We start from the raw sequence: 21022 nt of genomic DNA, 5'->3' as shown, positions 1-21022 counted from the left end.
CATTTTTTTTCATGCATGCTAATGCTGCATGGATGTCTGGTTTCAAGTAGAGGTAGAGAGTGAGTGCATCAATCTCTCTCTACATTCAATGCCATATGTGTTCAAATCAAATCCAATTGGATTGGTCACCTACACATTTAGCAGATGTTATTGTGGGTGTAGCGAAATGTTTGTCGTTGGATGTTCAATTTGGTGGGTTAATTAATTAATAATTAATTTTAAAAAATACTATTGTATCCTTTGTACTATTATGGGCCCTTCTCTACTGCATTTGGACAAACCACACCCCTTCCATGTTGCACCAAAACACAGCCATTACTTGTTCTTCTCCCAGAATGCACCTCGCTGTGCAGTGACGATGAGCACAACAACAAAACACAGCTAGCTGCAGAATAGGGTGTTAGCTTGCTAGCTACTTGAAATAAACATTAGCTGGTGTTACACAACCCATGGCGAAGAACATAGATCAGTGACAAGCGAAATGAGAAACCAGAAAGATGTGTAGATAGCAATATGAATCGACCGTAAAAACTAAGATTGAGTCAGCTACATTAAAGACTAGATAATCATACATCATAGCTAAGTAACAACATTTTCGGCTAGTTTTCTAAAACTAGCTAGCGTTTGCGCTATGCCATTCAAGCTAAACCAAGTTAGCCAGCTAGCTCGCCAAGGCGGGGGAAAGGATTGGAGTAAACAACAACGGTAAGAATTGGTTTCTCATTGCTAGACATGTCAGTCATATGAAATTACATTTTTGTAAATACTGACGGCTTCACTGTCATGGGTGTAAACTTACAAGAAAAATATGGCTAGTTAGCTAAACTAGCTAACGTTACCTAAGTTGATGAGAAACTGCTTTAGTCTAGCCAGCTATTAAAACTGTCAGAGGAAACTAAATGATTTAAACTAGACATGTATTAGTTAATTCGTTAACCAGCTAGTTATGTCGATAGTAATCGATGTATGTTATATTTGCATGTCCCTTTATCGTCTTTCCTTTGTCCATCTAGTTAACGTTAGCTAGCTGGCTAGTACTAGCTAGTTAATGGTCTAACGTTAAGTTACGCAAGCACATAAAGTACTAGCGAACTAAAGCTTTCTATCCACCGACAGTGTCCATTAGCTAACGTTAGCTTTCCCCGCAGGTACTTGCCACATTCGATAACTAGCCAACGAACGTTAGATTGCTACAGCGCATTCATTGACATAGGGCGTATTTCCCAATACTTTTACGTGTGTTGTGTTGGGGCCGACCAAACAGCAGAATGTCATTAAATTATCTAATTTAGCTGTCAGCTAGCCATTGTTTGTGATAGTGTTTAGCCAAGTTTCAAGGTGAGAAAGGCGTTCTCTTGTTTACAACGTGAACAGCTGACTTAGAATGCTAGTTCGCCGACGTTAGCTTTTGCTAGCTTGTTACCTAACCTAGCTAATTTAATAGCCAACATGACTCAGCCTGTAACGTTAGCTACAGCACTTGACTGCCTATATATTATAGTGAGTGTGTCCATTTACATTTTTCCTGAGAATCATTTTGCTGGGCAAAGCAGCAACGTCTATATATTAATGTTACAATTAGCCAGCTGCTCTAAAATTGGAGTAAAACGTATATGGTTGAGTTCAAGTAACTAGTTTAGGCTAGAAGCCCCACGTGTGTGGCTGCTTTTCAGTTCTCACTTTTGAAAATATTGAAATACATTGCTAAAACACGTGTATACAATCTCATGTAGCTAGAAGTTACACGTTAGTTAGGTAAATGGCAAATTATTCCAAAGTCTTTTGTAACAAGTATGTTTGATTGTTTATGTTTTGGATAAGCCTTATGTGATACAGGCCACTTAACGTTAGATGTGGTTTATGTGTCAATAAATGTATTTGGTGGACCTTGTAGCTTCCAGTAGGGAATAGTATACAGTCACAACCAAAAGTCAATACTTATTGTACCTTTTTTGTCTTACACAGGATGGTGTTGAATGACTAAATGATCAAGATAAAGGAGTGTGACGATCGCTGGAGGATTCAACATGAAGTTGTATGTGTTCCAGGTCAACAATGGAAGCACTCTGGCATTTGACACAGAGCTTGCTGTCCAAACGTAAGAGCCAATTATTTAATATTTCAGATTACCTACATCCATTTTGAATTTATCTCAGTCTCAACAGAAAATGTAATTTATGCTGAAATCAAAAAGTTGTCTGAATTTGATCATATAGCCTACATGTGTTCTTGCAGAGTGTTGGACCTCAAACATGCCATCCAGGTCAAATACAAGATTGCAACCCAGCATCAAGTTCTGGTTGTCAATGGAGGGGAGTGTATGGTTGCAGAGAGGAGAGTCTGCAGCTACAGTGCCGGCACTGTAAGTTTGCATCATTTGGAATGATTGTTTGTTTTTTTATAACGATTGTGTTGCATAAATGAGGTGGTTTTGACGTAAACAATTTTGGTGACAGTTTTCTGAAGCCACTGTACAAGATGTTGAAAAAAAGAAAACGTTGTTATTCCAGACGTGTTCAAGTGCCTTGACAGATTGTTTTTTTTGCCCAGGACACCAACCCCATATTCCTGTTCAACAAAGAGATGATTTTGTGTGACCGGGCTCCGACGATCCCTAAAACCACCTTCTCTATTGAGAATGAGATGGAGCTCAAGGTGGAGGAGTCACTAATGATGCCAGCAGTCTTTCACACCGTTGCCTCGCGAACACAACTTGCTGTGGTAACTGTTTTGTTTGTTCTGGTGCAGAACCTACTTTCTCAAAATAAGCCATCAATGTTGCTGTACCTTGTTTCATCATGCTACAACATTAAATAGGATATGATAATGTAATGTGAAAAGGAAAGCTAATGGAACTTATGATTGTTTTGTAATTTCTAGTGTGTTCTAACTTCTGAATACCGTTCTTTTGCTTCTCCAGGAAATGTTTGAAGTCGCCAAGAAACTTTGCTCTTTCTGCGAACGCCTGGTTCACGATGAACACCTCCAACACCAAGGTTGGGCTGCCATCATGGCCAACCTGGATGACTGCACCCTGTCTTATCAGAAGCTACTGTGGAAATTTGACACGGCGTACATTAATTATCAACAAGACTTTGAGGATATCAAATTGAAACTGACAAGGTAAGTGACCCCCTGCATAAATATTAAGTTCAGTGCAATTTGAAAGGGGTGGGTGGGGAATGAATGAAACAAATATATGGAAGGATTGTCCTGCTGTGACAGTACAGTCAATAGGTTAAATTTCAATTAATTATTCAGGTTAAATACATATTTCTCTGAGATAATGTGCCTTTTCAGGTTAGAGTTTTTTGCAGGTGTGTGGCGTACCACACTGGCACGTGTGGAATCATCAGCTAATTACGTTTCCTATCTCTCTCCTCTGTGCCACACTTGCCTTAATTAATCTGTATCCAAATACCGTGCCACATGTGAGCGGTATCCAAAGATCTAAATTCTATGGGTGTGAACTGACATTTGACATGTACTTTTTTAGACTGGGGACAGCAGTTTCAGTCATGGCCAAGATCCCCCTGCTGGAGTGTCTGACCCGCCACAGCTACAAAGAATGCATAGAGAAGTCCTGCTCCACTCCAAACAAGGACTCTGACGAGACCGTGGAGGAGAAGTCCACCGACTCGGTGCTCTGCCCCACCCCCACCAAGCTACCTGCATCGTTCTCTGCTCCGGGGGCTGGGTGCTCGCCCGACACCGCCGAAGGCCAGGAAAGCAGTGAGATGACGGACAGTAGTGGGCTGAGGGCAGCCCTGCAAGAGGCAGACTCTCCAGAGAGGGTCAACCCCCTGTCCTTCAACGTCACACTGCTGGACTGGATCAACGTTCAAGACAGGCCCAATGACGTTGAATCAGTCGTGAGGAAATGCTTTGACTCCATCAATAGGGTGAGTCGCTGTTGTATGTTTCTGTCTGTCTTCTCTGTTGTGTTTGTCTCTTTGTTTCTGTGTGGCTGAATTGGTCTCTGTCAGTGGCCTTGCCATGACTACTAAATGTATCAACATTGGGTGTAAATTTATTTCATGAGAGTCTATTCAGTGATATTTCTTGGTTATAAAATGCAAAGAAACACAGACAAAATGGAACCATAATGTAAATGTCCTTTCTGTTTCAGCTCGACCCACGGGTCATTCAACCATTCTTAGCGGAATGTCGAGACACGATTGCCAAACTGGATAATCAGAACATGAAAGCCATCAAAGGACTTGAGGACAGGTTATACGCTCTAGACCAAATGATAGCGAGCTGTAAAAAGTTGGTCAATGAACAGAAGGAACTTGCTCAGGTAGGCAAAATAAGGTGTTACATCTAAATGATGTAATATCAATGGTGAATAACACACTGTACAAAATGTGCCTATTCATTCACATACTGTATGATGTACTGTATAATGCAATCCAGCTGAAAATGTGTGAATGAAATATATAAAACTAAACTCACTTGTCTATCTGTTGGCTATTAGGGATTTCTGGCCAATCAGAAGCGTGCTGAGAACCTGAAGGATACGTCCGTGCTGCCTGACCTGTGTCTCAGTCACGCCAATCAGCTGATGATCATGCTGACCAACCACAGGAAGCTGCTGGACATCAAACAGAAGTGCACCACTGCCAAACAGGAGCTGGCGAACAACCTACAAGTTCGTCTCAAGTAAGGCATCTGTTAATTCCTCTCATTTCTTATTTCTGTGTCTCTCTTGGGTCATCTTTATTCCTTTGAGCAATGCAGCAAACCAAAATCACTCCAATAAATTCAAAATCACTCCAATAAGTGGTCATGTACAAGCCATGTAAATCACTTTTCTATATATGCAAGCTAAGCTAACACTGACCCTAACCACTGTGAATGTAGATGGTGCTGCTACGTGATGCTGCACGCGGACCAGGATGGGGAGAAGCTGCAGGCCCTGCTGAGGCTGCTGACCGAGCTGATGGAGAGAGTCCGGGTGGTGGACGCCCTCAGCACCGTGCCTCAGATGTACTGCCTGGCTGTGGTTGAGGTGGTCCGCAGGAAGCTCTTCATCGGCCACTACAGAGAGGTCAGTCAGAGCACAGGACCCACTCATGACCCCTTTTCAAAACCCAAGGCCAACCCACGTCTCTCTTCAGTCCCTACATGCAGACCTACTGTAACACAAGCCTCAACCTCTTCAAACAATTGGATGAAAAATGGTGTCAATTGTGCTCTTCTGTTATCTCTCTTCTCAGTGGGCCTGTGCTCTGGTGAAGGATGGAAAGCATCTCTATGAGACTGAGAAGTATAAAAGGGAAACGTTTGGCAAGTTGTTCAGTAAGTTCCAGTTTTTAAAAGTCCTATTTGGTGAATTTTTTTTATTTTTTTTTAAACAAGTATCCCCTCTGAAATGAACATACATTAATTCAAACCCAACAGCTGAGCTTTGTGATCCTCTTTGCAGGGAAATCTTTTCTCCGAAATCGGTTGTTTAGAGGACTTGACTCATGGCCCCCCACTTCATTTTGCGTAAGTAGTCAGTCACTTACTGTGTACTATGAATGTCTATTTCATTTCCAAAATATTATAATCCAACCCATCTCTCTCTTGTTTTTGTTGTCTCTTTCTTTTATTGTGTAGACAAGAAAGCCCAGAAAGTTTGACTTTGAGCTTCCAGATATTTCCCTTGGTGACCTGCAGTACTTAAAGACCTGTTGTCCTACAGAGGTGCAGCCTTTCCTCAGGTAGGCCATGGTTTCCCTCATGTGCATAGTAAAGAAATAACCATGTCTTGTAATGACATTTTTACCTACAAGGATACAGTGAGGGGAAAAAAGTATTTGATCCCCTGCTGATTTTGTACGTTTGCCCACTGACAAAGAAATTACCAGTCTATAATTTTAATGGTAGGTTTATTTGAACAGTGAGAGACAGAATAATAACCAAAAAATCCAGAAAAACACATGTCAAAAATGTTATAAATTGATTTGCATTTTAATGAGGGAAATAAGTATTTGACCCCCTCTCAATCAGAAAGATTTCTGGCTCCCAGGTGTCTTTTATGCAGGTAACGAGCTGAGATTAGGAGCACACTCTTAAAGGGAGTGCTCCTAATCTCAGCTTGTTACCTGTATAAAAGACACCTGTCCACAGAAGCAATCAATCAATCAGATTCCAAACTCTCCACCATGGCCAAGATCAAAGAGCTCTCCAAGGATGTCAGGGACAAGATTGTAGACCTACACAAGGCTGGAATGGGCTACAAGACCATCGCCAAGCAGCTTGGTGAGAAGGTGACAACAGTTGGTGTGATTATTCGCAAATGGAAGAAACACAAAAGAACTGTCAATTTCCCTCGGCCTGGGGCTCCATGCAAGATCTCACCTCGTGGAGTTGTAATGATCATGAGAACGGTGAGGAATCAGCCCAGAACTACACGGGAGGATCTTGTCAATAATCTCAAGGCAGCTGGGACCATAGTCACCAAGAAAACAATTGGTAACACACTACGCCGTGAAGGACTGAAATCCTGCAGCGCCCGCAAGGTCCCCCTGCTCAAGAAAACACATATACATGCCCGTCTGAAGTTTGCCAAAGAACATCTGAATGATTCAGAGGACAACTGGGTGAAAGTGTTGTGGTCAGATGAGACCAAAATGGAGCTCTTTGGCATCAACTCAACTTGCTGTGTTTGGAGGAGGAGGAATGCTGCCTATGACCCCAAGAACATCATCCCCACCGTCAAACATGGAGGTGGAAACATTATGCTTTGGGGGTGTTTTTCTGCTAAGGGGACAGGACAACTTCACCGCATCAAAGGGACGATGGACGGGGCCATGTACCGTCAAATCTTGGGTGAGAACCTCCTTCCCTCAGCCAGGGCATTGAAAATGGGTCGTGGATGGTTATTCCAGCATGACAATGACCCAAAACACAGTGGCTCAAGAAGAAGCACATTAAGGTCCTGAAGTGGCCTAGCCAGTCTCCAGACCTTAATCCCATAGAAAATCTGTGGAGGGAGCTGAAGGTTCGAGGTGCCAAACGTCAGCCTCGAAACCTTAATGACTTGGAGAAGATCTGCAAAGAGGAGTGGGACAAAATCCCTCCTGAGATGTGTGCAAACCTGGTGGCCGACTACAAGAAACGTCTGACCTCTGTGATTGCCAACAAGGGTTTTGCCACCAAGTACTAAGTCATGTTTTGCAGAGGGGTCAAATACTTATTTCCCTCATTAAAATGCAAATCATTTTATAACATTTTTGACATGCGTTTTTCTGGATTTTTTTGTTGTTATTCTGTCTCTCACTGTTCAAATAAACCTACCATTAAAATTATAGACGGATCATTTCTTTGTCAGTGGGCAAACATACAAAATCAGCAGGGGATCAAATACTTTTTCCCTCACCTTATGCCATGACATTTTAAATTGTACATTTAATAAAACAAACTTTTAAACCTTTACACTCGTACCCCTATACATATTGAAAATGGCAGATTTGTGCTCTGATAAACACCTAAATTGGAACTCAGTGGCTGTACAGTAACATGCGTTACATGACGTCAGAGCTCTGCACTTCACAGCGCTGTATGGACTTTGACTGACAGCCATTCTGAACTTGAGCACCTAGCGAGGCAAGAAGTTGCCTCCATCCCTCCCGCTTAATTGGGCAATTTTAGCAAATGTTTTGTCTGAGTTTGGAAATGCTGTAAATGAAGAGGACTATGTATTTTTTAAAGATGAGATGTTGAGGATTATAGTAAATACTGCTTTGATGCCAAACACTGAGTCCAAATGTGCACTTCGTATTTCCATATCAAAAACTCATGTCATGTACATTGTCAACGTTTATTATTACTGTTTGATGTACAGTTACAAGATGACATGGCGCCATACCCTTGGTTGTTCTGAACAGAATGAGCCCGTTTGTCTCTTGTGAAGAAAATTCTCTCCTGCTCACGCACCTCTATGCACTCATCACTCCTTTCTATGCGCACCAAAATTATCTGTTTCCCTGAATTTCATTGTTAAAGCCGAACACTGTAATATCGTATTTTATAGTTTAGCTATGTTGGCAGTAGAACAGGCTTTCAAATGATGCCCACCTGACCCAGATTGCAATTTATAATGGACCGTTTTTGCATTGTGTAAACAACAACAGTAATTGTGTGAAGGTGGGAATGCAGGGTTGTGGTCCAAACAACTACAAGTCTGCTCTCTAGTTCCTCAATGGCACAGCTGAGAGAGCTCAAAAAAGGACCGTACATTTGAAGACTCTTTTTAGTCATAAAAGTGCATTGAAATGACTTAGGAACTGTGTCCACTTTGGAGAGGAGTATGGCCACTTGGAGACAGCAGTTAGTCCTCTCACTCAAACCCTTGTCATTTTTTTTGTCTTATGTTGCACCTACCTGACATTTTCCAGGAACATTTTTATCATGTTACTGAATGTATCAGTGGAGGCTGCTGAGGGGAGGATGGCTCATAATAATGGCTGAAACGGCGTGAATGGCATTAAACACATGGAAGACATGTTTGATGTAGTTTATATCATCCCACTTAATCCGCTTCAGCCATTACCACGAGCCCGTCCTCCCCAATTAAGGTGCCACCAACCTGCTGTGGAATGTATCCATAGTATTTTCAGATTTCGTTATCTACAAATGCGGTGAAACTTACATAAATTTAAAATTCACATAAAATCAACAGTGTTACGTTTTGGATTCAGTCTTGTGTCAGGTGAACTGTTGTCCTCGCCTTTGGTCTAATAATTTTCCCACAGTCATATGCTTTTCATATTTCTTCTGTAAGATTTTTTTTAAAATTTAGCCCTATCCCTATAGGCCAATTCCCACGCGTGTAATGGGTTAATGTAGTTTCTATTACGGTGCGTTGAGTTACTGCCCTCAAGGCTGCCCTGACACCGGTATGCTTTTTCCCACACTTCAAATAGCAATTACAGGCGCTCACCTAATGGAGTTTCCACAATACCTGACATAGATCAATGAGAAACACTCAACAGAAAACCTTTTTGGAAGAGAATCCGTTATATCGTGGTGAAAATCAGACTTCTCTTTCGCTGTTAGCCAAACTACCTGAGAAAAGCATCATGTCCACTGTTTACCTCTGGCATGTGCATTTGCTTCATTATGAGAGTGAATAGCCCAAAAATCGTTCTTTCTCGAATTTCTACTATCCGGATATCTGAAAAAATGTCAGGATATTATTTGAGTAATATAATCATTTCCAGTGTGCATCCCAACTTGTAACAGGCCTACTACCTGTATGATTAGTTTACTTGTGAGCACTTGGCTGTATTCTCTGTTGCAATATTCAGTGCAATAGCCCTGGGAGACTGTCCATTTCGTATTGATTAAAGTTAGTCCCATGTTTCTTTCCCCCAGGGTTCCAACACTGTGTGATTTTGAGCCTTTGCATCTGCATGTGGAGATGCTTCAGCAGTTGGTCCTTGCTTCTCAAGCTGCAAGTGTGGACGAGATGTCTCAAACTATCACCGATTTACTGAGCGAACAAAGGGTAATAACAAATTACAGTGGAATATGGAATGGCAGCTATCTAAAAGCACACTAAACACTGTCCCTTTATTGCATATTCTCCACTCACTCCCCTTCTTATTTCTGTTCCTCTAGGGGTCGTGCAGCCAGAGTGCTCAGAGATCCACGGCAGCGGTTACCCCACGGTCCGACAGCACCCCAGGGACTTCCTCCTCCAAGACCCCCTCTTCTCTCAGTCTCCCGGGGCCCCCCTGCCAGCCCCTCCCTGGCCCCACCGCCCTGGAGGACCTGTCCCCGGACAGCATCGATGCCCAAACTTTTGACTTCGAGACAATTGGCCACCCCAACATGGACCCCGTCCTGCAGCAGGCTGGCTCCCTGGACCTGGACTCCCTGGCTGAGAGCCCCGAGTCAGACTTCTTGTCGGCGGTCAACGAGTTTGTGATCGAAAACTCGCCCACCCCCATCAGCGACCCCACCAGCCCAGAGATGATGGTGGAGTCGCTGTACTCGTCGGTCATCAACGCCATCGACAGCAAGCGCATGCATGACACCACCACCTTAGAGAGGGAAAACTCCAAGGTGGCTATGCTGAAGCTGAGCATCGAGAAGTACTGCTCTGCTGCCGAGGAGTCCCAGGCCAACTTGCGGAGCGTCAAGGATGACCTGTACCGCTTCAGAGGCCTGGTGCTGAAGGAGCAGCGAGACTTTGGCTTCGCCCTGAAGACCATGACCATTGACGTGCGCAACATGGTGGACACCATCCGTAAGAGGGAGGAGGAGGAGCTGAGGGAGCAGCACCAGGCCGAGCTCCTCTCTGTGCAGCAGGACCACAAGAAGCAACTTCAGGCCCTGACGGAGGAGAACCGGGTGAACCGGAACATCGTGAAAGACGTGCAGCGGGCCATGCTGGAGCTGGAGGGGCTGCTGGAGCGCAAGGAGAAGGAGCTGACCCAGCTCGAGGCTGAGAGGCAGCGCTGGACCGAGGCGGAGAGCGGACACACTCAGAGGCTCAGGGTCCTGGAGCAGAAGATCAGCGATCAGGCCCAAGAGGTGCTGACTGTTGCTGCCTCCAGAGACTCCCTGTACAGCCAGCTGGAGACACTCCACATTGAGATCGAGCGCGGCCAGCAGAAGATCCGCCAGGAGCTGGAGGGGGCCGAGCAGTCCCACCTGCAGGAGCTGGAGGAGAGGATGAGGCAGCAGCACCAGGCCCAGCTAGACACCCTGGCCCGGGAGAACCAGGAGGCCATGGAGTGCCTGGCAACGGTGAACAGGGTCAAGCTGAGTGAGGTCGCAGACCGCCACGCCGCCTCTCTGACAGAGAGGGACGGCCAGCTGAGGGATCTGGAGGCCCGGGCAACCGAGCTGGCTGACCTACGCTGCAAGCTGGAGGTGGAGCTGGCCCTGAAGGAGTCAGAGATGGAGGTTGTGAGGCTGCTCTACGAGGAGGCCAAGCAGGGGCAGCAAGAAGCCAATGTGAGGAAGGCCACTGTAGAGGCAGAGACCCAGTCCCTCAACGAAGAGCTAGTTCAGGTCAATGGGCAGCTGCAAGCTAAGAACGAAGAGTACGAGAAGGGCCTGGCCGAGCTCCGGATGCTGATGCGCATGGAGAAAGACCAGTGCATCTCGGAGCTGGTGGGAAGGCACGAGGAAGAGAGGAACCAGCACCGCAGCGAGCTGACCACCCTGCAGCAGCAGGCCCAGGATGCAGGAAGGAGCCATGCAGAACAGCTGCAGAACCTCCAACTAGACCTCGACCTGCAGACGGCAGCACTGCTCAACGATAAGGAAGTGCAGCAGAGGAGGTTTGAGGAGCAGGAGCAACACTTGAGGACTGTTATCTGCGATTTGCAGACAGAAAATGATCTGCTCACCAAAAGATTAGAGCAGGACACCCAAGCAGCCCAGGAACGTTTGGAGAAAGAGGAGTCCTTGAAGGCTGCAGTACCAGATGCCTTCAAAGACTTTGAGCAACAAAAGGAGGAGATGGAGAAAAGACTTCTAGACAAAATTAGACAACTTGAAAATGAGCTTCAGGAAAGACAATCCTCAGAAAGGTAAGAGAGACGCATGTACCACTGTTACCAGGTAACAGATAACTGTGATTTGTAATAAACATTTAATCAGCCTTGTAACGAACAAGATGCCTAGTTTTAGAGTTCATTCTACACATTTTGCCATTGGGCTGAGAGATAATTTAGCAATTTTATAGCTAATTTCAGTCCATTCTCCAAATTTTGCCATACGCTGGAGTGAAAAATGTCTTGTTTAATAGCTAATTTCCTGTCATTCTACACATTTTGCCATAGGGTGGAGAGAAATGTTTACATTTTTTTTTTTATATAGGATATCTGAGTGAGAGTGACTAACAAAATCAATGGGGGGACACCGGTTGATGATTCGTCCATGATTACAAGTTTAGTTTAGATAGCTGGCTAGACTAATTTACCAATCTACAAAATGTTAGCTGACATGGGCTAATTGAGTGACTGTCACTAACCATGTTTCCATCCACAGTTTTTATGCGAGTAAAGTAATACTGCATATGAAAAATACAAAAATCACGACAGCTGTGATGGAAACAGAAAGTTTCGGTACAATTTTATAAATGCCGACAGAATTTATTTGTTCGACATGGTGGGATCTATTTGTCTGTAAGATTAATTATGCAAGAAACGGCAGTGAAAATGCCTTTTATGTGCAAATATTGATATAATAACCATCATATCGAGGCCAACTTGGAGGGTCTATGATATGGTGTGTGATCCTCCCGCTACGACTCGGGAAATGCAGTTTATTAGGCTACATATGAAATAAGTTATGATCTTCACAGGGTGGTGAAAGTGTATGTTGATGAACTTGATGCTCCTTTTAAAAAAATAAATATCGAGGGTCTTATTCTGATGACACGATAATCGATGCTTGCCTGCCATTTGTCAAGTAAAAATATCCATTATAAACTCATCATGTAGACTAGCCTGCCCGCACAGCATCTGCGACCAGAGTAGGCACATTTGCTATTTAACGCAAAGGTTTTTTTGTGACAAAACTATCGGTAGTGTTTAAAATGCGATGGAAACACTTAACTTTTAAATTTTTATTCGGTACTTCAAACTTAACCTCTTTAGGATCCGCCCCCTTTTTTATTTTTGTCTTTTCTTTTTTTTTGGCCTAAAAGGACATACCCAAATCTAACTGCCTGTAACTCAGGCCCTGGGGCAAGGATATGTATATTCTTGGTACCATTTGAAATGAAGCACTCTGAAGTTTGTGGAAATGTGAATGGAATGTAGGAAAATATAACAATAGATCTGGTAAAAGATAATACAAAGAAGAAGAAAAAAAAACGTTTTGTATTTTTTTGTACCATCTTTGAAACGCAAGAGAAAAGCCATAATGTATAATTCCAGCCCAGCTGCAAATTAGATTTTGCCCACTAGATTTGAGAATATTTGAATGAAAATCGGTTGCCAAATGAATGGAGACCTAGCTAGAGACTAACATAAGAGGAAAAACTGATACACAACCAAATTAGAAATGTTCCCTTGTGCGTTCTAACTCAACAGTAAGTTGAGACCCCGACTGAGTTCAGATGACACAGACTTGTGTTGACTTCAATTAGCTTTAGTATACACTGAAAATAGCTATTTAGTATACACTGAAAAAGGCCCAGAGGTGAACACTTAAGTAAACCATAACATGTACTGCATGCTTTGTCAAGCTTGCATGCTGTCGGATATTTAAAGGGAACATAAAATGATGGGCACTGAGACGAGACAAAAACTCACCAGGAACTTTCTTAGCCCAAGAATCATACCTAAACTAACTTGTGAAGAGTATTTAATTTGACCTGTTAACCTACCTGATGTCTACTGTGTGTGACTTGTCTCTGTTACTTATGTCTCTTTCTATCTCTGTGTGTGTGCTGCAGAGAGGCAGGGTTGTCGAAGGTGCAGACAGAGGGTCGGGGATCCGAAGCAGGAGCTCCTCTCTCCCTGGACTCTGCCTTGCAGGAGCATCTGCAGCAGGAGACAGCCTCCCTGCACACCCAGCTGGAGCTCCTGGAGAGGAGGAAGGACGAGGAGATGCAGAACCTCAAGACCTCCCTCATCGCAGAACAACAGGTCAGTGTTGGATTAGTCCTCACATCCTATTCAGAGGGTTCTTCTGTCAATATTGACCAGCACTGAATCTAGTAGCAGCACCATATCGAGATGCACTATAATGTACTTCCTATACTTTGTACTGTAGTTGGTTTTCCTACATTATTTTTTTTTTTAGCTTCTAGCTGAGTGTTTAGCTAAATGTTTGAGCTTTTTAGCATTTGTCCCATTACCTTTCTTCTAAGGCGGTCTAATTGTGATTCACTGGCAACTGCAAACAAACTGACTACAAGTGACCAACAACTGAAATGCCAAAAATACTCCATTACCTCACTACTACCACTATGTGCCCATGAGGCAGCCTTAGTCAGACCCTAAATGAAATCAGGTCTGTGAGGCAGTGTGTGTGTATGTCATAATTATAGCACACAGTGTTCTCATGACCTCATCTTACTGGTGAGCAGTCCAAATGGGAATGTGATACAGGTGGCTATGTGACCCTCTTGGAGGAATTTGTTAGAACACAATGTTTTGCCTCTCAAATTGAAAACGGCACCACAAATATAAACATTTACTACGAAATGTAACTTTTTTCCATAAATTAGTATTATCATAGGTTATCCTACCAGCCTAAAACCCTGTGATCCTCCAAGCCTAAGATCTTATGGTAAAGCGAGCAGGCTTGATTGAGGTCTGTTGTTCTGAGCCGTGACTCAACCCTCAATTGACTCACTCAGCCGCAATTGTCTCCTGTCTGGTAGTTCTTTGTCCTCTGTGACTGCCTCGTTGTGTTTTACTGCTGCTCTATTGCCTGGGAGGTGTCTGAAAGCCTTCATGTCCCCCTCCTCCCTCCCCAGACTAACTTCAACACTGTTCTGATGAGAGAGAAGCTGAAAAAGGAACAGATCATCAGTGACCTGACAGAGGAGCTGCGGAAGGTTACCCAGCAGCAGGAGAAGGACAAAGGTACACGACAGTCACGTACAGCTAGGACACTATGAGAGAACAGAATGATTTCTGCCTTTTGAACACTTAATGGGCTGGATGTGGTGGAACTAGATAGCATTTTCTATGCTGTTATTGTTTTCAGAGGTTATTTTGTTGTTTGTATGGAAAGTAAGTCGTGCTGCAGTTCATTCATTAGCCTAGTGGTTAGAGCAGGTAGCCTAGTGGTTAGAGCGTTGGACTAGTAACCGAAAGGTTACAAGATCGAATCCCCGAGCTGACAAGGTAAAAAAATCTGTCGTTCTGCCCCTGAACAAGGCAGTTAGGTGATTTTCTGACCCTGAACTAAGGCATTGTTCCTAGACCGCCATTGAAAATAAGAATTTGTTCTTAACTGACTTGCCTAGTTAAATAAAGGTAAAAATTCAAAATGTATCCTGATATGTTCATTTTGTGTCTTCAGGTCTGATAGAGATGCTGTCTGAGGACCGGGCCATCGTCATGCAGGAGAAGAAGCAGTTGGAGGAGGAGCTGAACCGGCTGCGCGGCACAGCCCTGGTATCCTCTGCCTCCTACAGCCCTAACCCCTTAGCTCTAGAGCCCACTGGAGCCGGGGCTAGACTTGGACCTGGAGCATTTCCTGGACCTGGGACTGAAGTTGAGGTTGGGGCTGGAGCCTGCTCCTCAGAGCTCTTCCCTGACCCAGACAGACTGGCCTCTGTGGCTGCCACCAGAGAGGACGACAGAGTGGACTCGGCTGTGGAGGCCAGCATGGTGACTGTGCAGTAAGCATCCCCCAAACATAAACAGTCCAATAAACAGTGTTTCAGAAGAACCCCCTCCCATCACAATGAATCTGTCATTTTATAGAAATAAGCTTTGACAGGTATACTTTGGCAAAATATTGTTTAAACATATATAGTATGGAGACATATTTGGTGGAACTGAGGACAGTGAGTACTTTGAAGGTGCTCCTTATTGGATAATGAAGATAAATTATGAATATAAGTTCTAATCTTTCAAAGAATGTTGTCAGTTTTAATGTGTAAAAGATTAAAAAGGAATGTTGAAAGTGCTTGTTTGAGATGGCCAGACATGGATGGACAAAGTGAGGACAAATAACAGAGCGAGGGAGGCTAGGATTGGGAAATGTAAGTTATATTGTTTTTCTGTTAACAGTTGTGCAGGCTAGCAGTCATCATTGCCATCTCAAACAAAAGTCACTTTAAATTCATATTCATGCTTCTTGAATCTTTTTTTTTTTTTTTCAGAGTAACTATTTGTTTGAATGAATGTCAAATGTGTTAAAAGCTGTCGCCAAATTGGTCTGATTATTGGCCCTTTGTCTCTTTATCAGCGATAACATCCTGATGATGTCGGAGGAGAAACAGCGGATACTGTTACTTGAGAGGGTGAGTAGACGCCTCTGTGACATCGAAATGGAACCTGATGAAGTTGGGGTTGGATTGTTATAGAATTTGACTTGAGCTGTAACATCTTCTGTCATATTTCAGACTTTACATATGAAGGAAGAAGAAAACAAGCGCCTCAGTCAAAGACTGGTAGGTTTTTGTTAACTTTGATGGCTGATTAGAGGAGGAGGAAATGTTGATTTTAATATCATGTGATTGTTTAAGCCAACCATTCTAGCCCCCCCCCCCCCCCCCCCAAAAAATGAACATGTTTTTTTTACATTCGTTTTTCACATGGTTACCATGTGTATTGTTTACTTCTAGATATACACTGAGTGTATAAAACATTAGGAACACCTGCTCTTTCCATGACAGACTGACCAGGTGAATCCAGGTGAAAGCTATGAACCCTTATTGAGGTCACCTGTTAAATCCACTTCAATCAGTGTAGTTGAAGAGGAGACCGATTTTAAAGAAGGATTTTTAGGCCTTGAGGCAATTGAGACATGGATTGTGTTTGTGTCCCATTAAGAGGGGGAATGGGCAAGACAAAATATTTAAGTGCCTTTGAAGGGGGTATGGTAGTAGGTGCCAGGTGCACCAGTTTGAGTGTGTCAAGAACTGCAACGCTGCTGGGTTTTTCACACTCAACAGTTTCCCATGTGTATCAAGAATGGTCCACCACCCAAAGGACATCCAGCTGTCATTGATGGAAGAGGACAAAGGAGGCTGACACGAATTGTGCTGAGCAACAGACGGGCTACAGTTAGTCAACTGACAGTCCAGTACAACATTGGTGCACAAAGACCCATAAAATAATTCATAACTCGTCGTGCTTTGACATGAATGGGGTATGGCAGCTGATGACCTTACACAGTTCCACTTCTTTCAGCAAAAAACTAAAAATTGCGTCCCCGTTCCTGCTGTTTCATGTTGATTGGATGACTAGGGTATGGAGAAAACCACGAGTACATGCATCCGTCATACCGCGTGACATCGTTGCAGACTGGTGGTGGGGGTGTGATGGTGTGTTTTCATGGCACACATTGGGCCCCTTGATAAAAGTTTGAAAGCCACAGGAAGTCTGAACATCATTGCTAATCATGTGCATCCCTTCATGACAGCAGTGAATTTTTTAGCAGGATAATGCCCCATGCCCATAATGCTAGGATTGTACAGGAATGGTTCTGCGAACATGAAAGTGAATTCAGCTTACTGCAGTGGCCTGCCCAGTCACCAGATCTCAATTCAGTTGTGTATCTGTGGGAGGAGATGGAACAAGCTATTAGGATTAGAGCTCCACTACCAGCCAACTTGACACAACTGTGGGAAGCATTGGATTCAACATGTGATAGCATCCCTGTGGAACGCTTTCGAAACCTTGTAGAGTCCATGCCCTGACAAATCAAGGCTGTTCTGAGGGCTAAATGGGGGGCAACTCAATATTCGGAAGGTGTTCCTAATGTTTTATACACTCGGTGTATAGGCCGATATAATTCATTTAGCTTTTGACAGGCTTTGTCAGTGTACCCCAAGCTATTTTACCCCACTACCACTAGATGGCAATAGCATCAATGCTTCTATCCCTGTTCAGCAGACCTAGGAGCTTTCTGAGCTGCAACAGTAACTTCCTCTATCAAAAACCTTCTGATAAAGGGGCATCAAAACAATTATACAGGCAGTTTGACATATTGCAGCACTATTGCTCACATACTTAAACAAAAGCATAACAATGCATGCCAATATGTGTCCGTTCCAGCAAGTGCATTTCACGGCGCACGACATACGGTACTATTGATGGCTGCTATGCAAAGATCAGTCAGTATACATTTTGGCCAGGAACGCATCCATGACCAGCAGTGTCAAGAAGATTATCATCTCACTCTTAACAACCATTGCCGTTCTCTCTTTGTAGATGTCTCAAAGCATGTCCTCGGTGTCATCACGGCATTCTGAGAAAATTGCCATCAGAGAGTAAGCATACGAAGATTGACACACAAAAGTGCTGATGTATAGTGTATATAGACTCAGTGGTTGTACGTTTTCTCTAGCAAATCAAAGTATTTTATTTGTATTTAATCTCTAAATATCGGGTTCATTTTTTTTGTTGTATATAGAATCTAGCACCATTTTGTGTGAAGGTTGACCGCTGTGTCCGTTTCAGTTTCCAGGTTGGCGACTTGGTTCTGATCATCCTAGATGAAAGGCATGACAACTATGTGCTATTCACCGTGGGTCCCACCCTGTACTTTCTCCACTCTGAGTCCCTCACGGCATTGGACCTCAAACCAGGTCAGAAAATCACCATCGGCTTTTAATTCTAGGCCTCAATTCTTAAAAACCATTAAGTTATTATAGAATAAAGTTATAATATACAAAAATGTACAATTTCACTTTTGTTGTATATAATAGACAATTATACTAAGTTATTGTGTAATGTGGTTCTGTTGAGCAAGTTATGTGCAAAAACAAGCAGGTATCTCTTTACAAACTGTATATACTGTTGAATTTATTAACTTGGACAGATAAGTGATTTTGAGTAACCCGTGTCAAAGTTTGTGTACTGAGCATTGGTTTTATTGTGTCGATCACTGACAGATCCTATGTTTACTTCAGCATCAGGAGCCTCGAGACGGCCGTGGGTTCTTGGAAAAGTTATGGAGAAAGAATATTGCCAGGCGAAAAAGGTAAAGTATAGTAGTATATAGGTAATGAATTGTAATAGTCTAGCAGTAGAGCACAGTAGCTTTTCTTAATATAGATGGTCATTAAAGGAGATCAAGTAATCAATAATTGAAATAAAATAATGAACAATCAAAGGGTGACTTTCTAAGAGCGTGTATGTTGTGTATGTTTCCCACCTTAGGCTCAAAACCGGTTCAAAGTTCCTTTGGGCACCAAGTTCTACAGGGTGAAAGCTGTTCCGTGGAACAAGAAAGTATAGTACAGCCAAGTTATGAGCTGAAATGTATATTTATATTGCATAAAGTTTTAAACACTCACATCATACATCATTTATAGACCTCTTATCAGCTTGAAAATGAAAAGAAAGATCATAATCATGGTATTATTTTGGCCTTCAGTTCAACATCTCATCCAACCCCCTCTTTCTTTTTAATCTAGAGTATTTGTTGTTGTGGACCAAACGCAATTTCTTTATTAGGGCATGGCCCTAAACACTGTCAGAAAGCATTAATACCTGTGTGTTAATTGAACAAAAACTATTTGAATGTTTATATATTTAGTTCTCATTCATTATCAGCATTTGTCCTCTTTGTGGAAAATACTTCATCATTATCAGCAATATAATTCAAATGAAAATATACATTTATTGTAAATGTTTATGGATGAATGTTCATGGCATGCATATTGATATATTTTCTTTGATTTTACTTATCCAGATAAATGTTGTAGTTGGAAGTGTAGTCAATGCTGTTTGTTACTCATGACGCAGTATGGCCCTCAGTTAATACTGAAATGTACATTTTGGCTGACTGACGAAAGCAGTCATCATTGCAATCATTGACAATGCACTTTCCAAAAACAATGCTTTTTGTTCATTCAAAAGGGAAGGAATTGTGCTATTAAATAAAATAAATACAGAAAAAACGAACAGCGCAAAACTTCCCGCTATCATAGAATATTGATATATAGAAAGGAATACTTTGTTTGACTGTGTTTCATTATTGGATGACATTGTACATTACCCATCATTCAAATCACGGAAGTAACAATAAAGGACTGTATTGTAAAATAATTTAGAGTTTTGAAACAATAAAGGATTGATCCCAAATAACTTTACTGCACTTAGTTATTTCAACATAGCAGTTACACAACTGACATACTTGCCCATACAAAGCATTGGTGGTTTACAAAATATACACATATAAGATGTAAAGCCAGGACAGATATGGAAAATAGTAAAAAAAATATATTTCATAAAAATATGACACATTTAACACGATGAGCAACACCTCAAAGTGCAGCATTGGAGAGAGTATCATATATCGAATATACCTCAATGACCTGCATATGGGGATTTCAGTGGACACTAATTTATGTAAATCATGTCACTGAGCCGAGCCTGCCTTTGGAATGCTGTTAATTAAGGACATAGGAGGAAATGCTGCTTCTGTAGTTCAAGGACAATCAAGTCATTCAATATGCTCCGTGACCACCTGCCTGTTTAAAAACCAGGCCTGTTGGCTCTTCAAGAAATATAGTAGGCCAATATCTATGCTCACTATCTAAGAACATTTAATTAGAGATTTTCATTGTACTACACCAAAAACATTGAACGTTAAGAGACCAAAGAAAAAGGCTCTTTACTGCTATTGATTTATTTTTAATGGAATGGTGTAGCGCCCCCACCCCCAGTATGCTCAATTTAAAATGTACAAATAGACAAAAGAAAATATGTAACATTTTGATAATAGCGGTTGTTTCCGAAATCGTTGGTTTGTAAATCCATGTAAGTTCGCACAAGCTATAAAGAAATAAATCTTATTTGATTTAGAATTTCTTCCTTTTGTGGAAAGCATTAGCTAATGTGGTTGTAGTGTTGGCATGCTATGGCAGGAAACAGACTTCAAAAAGGCTTCAAATCAGGAAGAACGGTGCGGCCCTCATGGAGGAGGAAGCACACCAACATCACTTTCCCAGATCACAGTAGGGTGCATCGCAGCTCTCCCTAACCATGTGGGTCTAGGGGTGTTTTAACAATGTTTAGCTCTATTTTCTCCATTAAGCATAAGCCTGTTGTCACATTTGGACGGCTTCTTCATAAATTGATGGTGTGATTCCTACAATTTTTTTCAGGACGGGCCTGAATGAGAAAATATGCGACTCTAGACACAGCATTCGATGATACCGTGGTGGCCTGGCACACACCAACCATGTGCACTGGATAGGCTCTTAGTGTAAATGTTTACGACCCCCCTCTGAGCATGGCATGGAGGGAGTCGCTCTCATCAGGCTCAATTGGATTTTAGCATTGCCATGTTAACATTCAGCGGTTTAGGATTGTACTCAAACTACACTGAACAAAAACTAAAATATGAATGCAACATGCAACACCTTCAA

General features: G+C 42.6%; 1 protein-coding gene across 2 annotated transcripts; it reads left to right on the top strand.

Moving 5' to 3' along the window:
* Positions 1-337: 337 nt before the first annotated feature.
* On the top strand, positions 338-19736 carry rb1cc1 (RB1-inducible coiled-coil 1). 2 transcript variants are annotated; one of them, XM_014191162.3, is made up of 23 exons: positions 338-705; positions 1966-2098; positions 2236-2362; positions 2551-2721; positions 2921-3123; positions 3497-3902; positions 4130-4300; positions 4478-4662; positions 4864-5050; positions 5220-5301; positions 5429-5493; positions 5605-5708; positions 9367-9499; positions 9613-11537; positions 13412-13604; positions 14441-14549; positions 14992-15313; positions 15886-15940; positions 16043-16090; positions 17856-17914; positions 18105-18232; positions 18557-18627; positions 18807-19736. In XM_014191162.3, the coding sequence occupies exons 2-23, from the start codon at positions 2028-2030 to the stop codon at positions 18882-18884; spliced, it is 4893 nt and encodes a 1630-aa protein (XP_014046637.3). In that variant the 5' UTR covers positions 338-705; positions 1966-2027; the 3' UTR covers positions 18885-19736. The 2 variants fall into 2 exon arrangements, with proteins under 2 accessions (XP_014046637.3, XP_014046635.3); XM_014191160.3 differs by having other exon boundaries at positions 18539-18627.
* The last annotated feature ends 1286 nt before the right edge of the window (positions 19737-21022 follow it).

This window comes from Salmo salar, chromosome 03, assembly GCF_965601325.2.
Source record: "Salmo salar chromosome 03, fSalSal1, whole genome shotgun sequence".
NCBI classification, from domain to species: Eukaryota; Metazoa; Chordata; class Actinopteri; order Salmoniformes; family Salmonidae; genus Salmo; species Salmo salar.
The sequence above is the reverse complement of the archived record's forward strand: the minus strand, read 5'-3'. Positions and strand labels throughout refer to the sequence as shown.

What these genes read in the sequence shown, in the direction of transcription:
- rb1cc1 (XM_014191160.3), top strand. Translation starts at nt 2,028, where the DNA reads ATGAAGTTGTATGTGTTCCAGGTCAACAATGGAAGCACTCTGGCATTT. An exon ending in GCCAGCATGGTGACTGTGCA is followed by an intron (nt 15,314 to 15,885) that starts GTAAGCATCCCC and finishes TCTCTTTATCAG; the next exon opens with CGATAACATCCTGATGATGT. An exon ending in AATATTGCCAGGCGAAAAAG is followed by an intron (nt 18,628 to 18,806) that starts GTAAAGTATAGT and finishes TTCCCACCTTAG; the next exon opens with GCTCAAAACCGGTTCAAAGT.